General features: G+C 45.0%; 1 protein-coding gene across 2 annotated transcripts; it reads left to right on the top strand.

The window, feature by feature from the left end:
• Positions 1–2,564: 2,564 nt before the first annotated feature.
• Positions 2,565–4,228, top strand: pou3f3b (POU class 3 homeobox 3b; the record flags this gene model as incomplete). Of its 2 annotated transcripts, none has more annotated exons than XM_080457816.1 (2): positions 2,565–3,800; positions 4,133–4,228. In XM_080457816.1, 2 exons carry the CDS (start codon positions 2,598–2,600, stop codon positions 4,226–4,228), a joined length of 1,299 nt encoding a protein of 432 aa, XP_080313942.1. The 2 variants fall into 2 exon arrangements, with proteins under 2 accessions (XP_080313942.1, XP_080313941.1); XM_080457815.1 differs by having other exon boundaries at positions 2,598–3,809.
• Positions 4,229–4,885: the final 657 nt, after the last annotated feature.

Below are 4,885 nucleotides of genomic sequence, written 5' to 3'. Positions count from 1 at the left end.
AATATTTACAAGCAAATTTACAAGCAAATTTACAGAAAAAGAAGCCCAAAGTCGCTTATAAAAGCCGACATGGCAACACTGGCTGAGGCTCAGCAAAGATGGATGGAGCACACGGCTTGATATACTCTGTGTTGTTAAGCGAGTATAGAACCTGGCTTGACATGCATTCTGCAACAAAAAAAAACATTTAAACACATATAACACTATCTGTAGGATATTAAAATTGATCCCTGTGTAAAGCTCTGGACACAGTAAAATGTAACTAAGAGTGTTAAAGAAGAAGTTCAACCCAAAAGTTACTTATTTTCTATCAATTACACACCCCATGAAGCCTTGAATTCATTTTTTATAAAATAAGACATTTCTTGGGTGAACTACTCCTTTAACACTGAGGATTTTACTGTGCAGGGTGTAAGTAATGCCATGGTTTTAAGAGCACCCTGTGTATACATCTAATATTATTATTATTGCCCTTGGTTCCAAATAAATATCAATGCACAACATGGGCCTAAAAAGGTATTTTAACTTTTATGTGCTAATAAAACCACTTTAATGGGATGCCTTTGTGTTTTTAAGCCGTTGTCAAAACAACATAGGCTATTAAATGTTAACGTGACCATTTTAAATCTAACCAGCCAGCACTATACTCCTACTTATTATTGATTGATTAATTGAATATTTTATTAGACAGAAATGCAAAACAGCACGAGTACAGTCAGACGCTTGGTCTAAAAGGATAACACCAAAAAAAGTCCTTGCATTGTTGCTCCATTGGGGTCCTATATTCAATTCATCAACATAACATAAACAATAACACAAAATTCAATATCATCATGAATATAAAACACTAGCTACAGAGTTGATAGCCTACTCTTTTTCTTCATGCATTGTCCAGTGATTGTCATTTTAACTACCTAGTCGTTTAAAATTGACTGTGTAGGCCTATAGGTACATTTGTATACTATTATTTACTACTAAGTTGCATTCTCCATTTGTTGGGATTGAATTAAAAATCAGCCAATCGGAACAGCCGGAAGGATGCTTGTGCGCCTGAAGCGAGGCTGGCAAGAGCAGTGTTGCCATATTTTGTGAGAGAAATAAGCAACCAGGTCTATGAAAATGAACAAGCCCAAAAGAAACAACTAGGCCACATGAGCACTTTAAACCAACTATTTGAAAATAGCCGAACTACAAGCTCACAACGTGTTGCGATAAAATGTGGAATGTTTGGAATATTTTTGAAACATTCTACACAAACGCTCCCCTGGGCACAAGACTTTTCCATGAAAATATTGAGAACCACTGGTTTAAATAATAATTTTAAAAAAGTTGCAAAATATGTGAAATATGCGAAAAGTTGCGAAATATGCAAAAAGTTGCGGAATACGCGAAATGACGCAAAATATGCGGGAAGTTTGTGCGGAAATACGCAATTATGCGCCATTTTTTAAAAATAATTACCCCCGCATGATCTGCACCATTTGGCTGATTATGCGATAAATTATATGATCACATAGTCGCATTTTTCTGGAGGGTCTAAACTAACCAATTTTTACAAGCAACTTTACAGAAAAATAAACCCAAACTCGCTTATAATAAGCCGACATGGCAACACTAGGCGAGAGCTGTCAATCGCACCCCGGGTATCCAATCAACGGGAGCCTCGCACCCCGACGTCCTCGTATTTCGGGGGGGGGGGGACGTGGACGACGTGCGCACGCCTGGCACAGGGTAAACATTCGTGTGTCCTCGAGCTTTGAGGGAGGGACTGTGCACGAACTGTCAGACAGAGAGAGAGGGAGGGAGAGAGAGAGAGAGAGAGAGAGAGAGAGAGAGAGAGAGAGAGAGAGAGAGAGAGAGAGAGAGAGAGAGAGAGAAAGGGAGAGAGAGGGAGAGAACAAGCGAATGAGAGGAGAGGTTTGCAGGCATCGCCGTTGCTCTGTTCTGCCGGATTGTACTTGAACGGGAGTTAGCGGTTTGGCAGGTTTATATACATCAAAACAGAACAAAGAGGTATAAGGCTCTACAGTCACTAGAAAGGAATCGCGATCAGCGAAAGAAAAGAATAAAAGAAGCTGGAGAAAATCTCGGCAACCGAATTACAAAAGAAGAGCTGATGAGTCTCTCTGCTAATGGTTTCTCCACATCCAAAGGGACATAAAACTGGGACTTTGTACATTTGTGGACAATTGCAAGGTGTTTTTTGCGACTATACCAAAAGTTTGTTTGGGACATTGCTTTTTTTCCCTGTACATTTGAATTTTTAATGTAGAGAATTTCAGCCGAGCGCAAAACTTTCTATACGGGGGCTGCACATGGTTTCAAAGGGCTTTTGAAAGCCTGGAATTTTATTCGGCGATATTCTTGCATAACTCTTTGCATAAATAATGTTGTAAATACACACGGATTTTACCGATTTTTCCACACATTTTGAACCTTTTGCGTTTTTACGCACGCCGATGGTTTTCACCAAAAAATACCCACCCGTATACTTTTTAAAGTTTGAATAATTCATGAGCTACAATTTGCCTGCTCGGAAGAAGTGACTGTAAAGGGAGGGGGGTTATTCCACAAACATATTCATAAGGGTTGACGGAATGGCCACCGCGGCTTCCAATCCTTATCTTCCCAGCAATAGCATCTTATCGTCCGGCTCCATCGTGCACTCTGACGTGGGAGCTGGTGGCATGCAGCCGGGCAGCGCTGCGGTTACCTCGGGCTCCGGGGGGTACAGGGGAGACCCCTCCGTCAAGATGGTTCAGAGTGACTTTATGCAAGGCGCGATGGCAGCCAGCAACGGGGGACACATGCTGAGCCATGCCCACCAGTGGGTGACATCTCTTCCGCACGCGGCAGCAGCCGCCGCGGCGGCCGCGGTCGCGGCAGCCGAAGCGGGATCGCCGTGGTCGTCGAGTCCCGTCGGCATGACGGGCAGCCCGCAGCAACAGGACGTGAAGAACTCCGGCAGAGACGATCTACACACGGGCACCGCGCTGCACCACCGGCCCCCTCACTTGGGTCCCCACCAGACTCACGCGGGGGCTTGGGGGAGCGCGACCGCGCACATCAACTCCATTTCGGGGGGACAGCAGCAGCAGCAGTCGCTCCTTTACTCCCAACCGGGGGGCTTCACTGTGAACGGAATGCTCAGTCCGGGGAGCCAAAGTCTGGTCCACCCGGGTCTGGTGAGGGGGGACACGCCTGACCTGGACCACGGCAGTCACCACCATCACCATCACCACCAGCATCCGCACCACCAGCAGCACCACGGCAACGTCAACAACCACGACCCGCACTCCGACGAGGACACGCCGACGTCGGACGACTTGGAACAGTTCGCCAAGCAGTTCAAACAGCGTCGGATCAAACTGGGCTTTACGCAGGCTGACGTCGGCCTGGCTCTGGGCACCCTGTACGGGAACGTGTTTTCTCAGACGACCATTTGCAGATTCGAGGCTCTGCAGCTCAGCTTCAAAAACATGTGCAAGCTCAAGCCTTTGTTGAATAAGTGGCTCGAGGAGGCCGACTCGACGACCGGCAGCCCCACCAGCATCGACAAGATCGCGGCGCAGGGAAGGAAACGAAAGAAGCGCACCTCCATCGAAGTGAGCGTCAAGGGGGCCCTGGAGAGCCACTTCTTAAAATGTCCCAAACCCTCGGCCCAGGAGATCACCTCGCTAGCGGACAACTTGCAGCTGGAGAAAGAGGTGGTCAGAGTGTGGTTTTGCAATAGGAGGCAGAAGGAGAAACGGATGACGCCCCCGGGAGTTCCACAGACGCCGGAGGATATGTACTCTCAGGTCGGCAATGTGAGTGCAGACACACCGCCCTCCTCCATGGACTGCAAAAGAATGTTCAGTGAAACATAGAACAGCACACGAGACTATAAGAATATTTTATATGAAATTAAACTGATAAAAAAACAGACTATCGTCAAGATAGCCAAAACATTTTTTTGATACTGTGATTGTGAGGGAATATGAATGAGACTGCAAAATGTGTTATATATTTTTCACCAGAACAAAAAAGCAACCCCCTCCCCCCTTTTTGCCCCCCAACCCCAAAAACAAAACCTTCTTCCAGGCCCTGAAATGTCTTAACCTAAAAGGTTCCTTCTGCTTTTTTCTTTCAGGGACATTTTTTAGTAGATTACTTTAAAGATGCAAGTGAGGCGAGCGACCAGAGGGTGACTACAAGTTCGTTCCACCAGGTAATTTTGGCGCATTAAAACACACAAACAGGAAAAATCAAAGCCAAGCATTATTTTTGCCCCCCTTCTTCCCCAAAACACAACCCCCTTTTTTATCCTGTGTTTGCTTTGCGAAAAGACAAAAAAGGAGGAGGCATTTGTATATTTAAGAAATGGGACTTGAACCCCCCCAACAACAAAGGGGGGTGAAACTGCAACAACAACCTTTGCTATAAGAAGAGTGGTATCCACGGAGCGTTCAGCATATTTTTTCGAGGTTGAACTGCATGGTTTAATTTTTTTTACACACCGAGGATTTGGAGGATTTTTTCCTTAGGGCCTTTCTGAACCTCGTGATGAAAAAGACAACAACACATGACTGTCTGTCTGTCTCCGGCTGATCTCAAAGATCAACACCTTTTCAAATGGTTTTTAATTTTTCGTTTGATGGACTGTAAAAACACCCGTCGAGTGGATTTTTTTTTTTTGCTTCTTTTCTTTGTTGGGAGAAAGAGACCATAAAGACATTTGAAAAGACAATTATCTTCTTCAGCTGCACTTATTTTGAATTTCTCTTCTGCGAAAATCTGTTGCCAAGTGTGACTGAGTTGGGTGCTGTGGATATACTATTAAAATGCTGCCCTTTCTAAGCAGTCTTTGGTAGGTTTTAATAAACAAAAACTCTGTAAAGCCGGC

Source organism: Gymnoscopelus braueri (genome assembly GCF_963280865.1).
Source record: "Gymnoscopelus braueri genome assembly, contig: SCAFFOLD_115, whole genome shotgun sequence".
Classification (NCBI taxonomy): domain Eukaryota; kingdom Metazoa; phylum Chordata; class Actinopteri; order Myctophiformes; family Myctophidae; genus Gymnoscopelus; species Gymnoscopelus braueri.
Note: the sequence above shows the minus strand (reverse complement) of the source record. Positions and strands in the feature narration are given on the sequence as shown.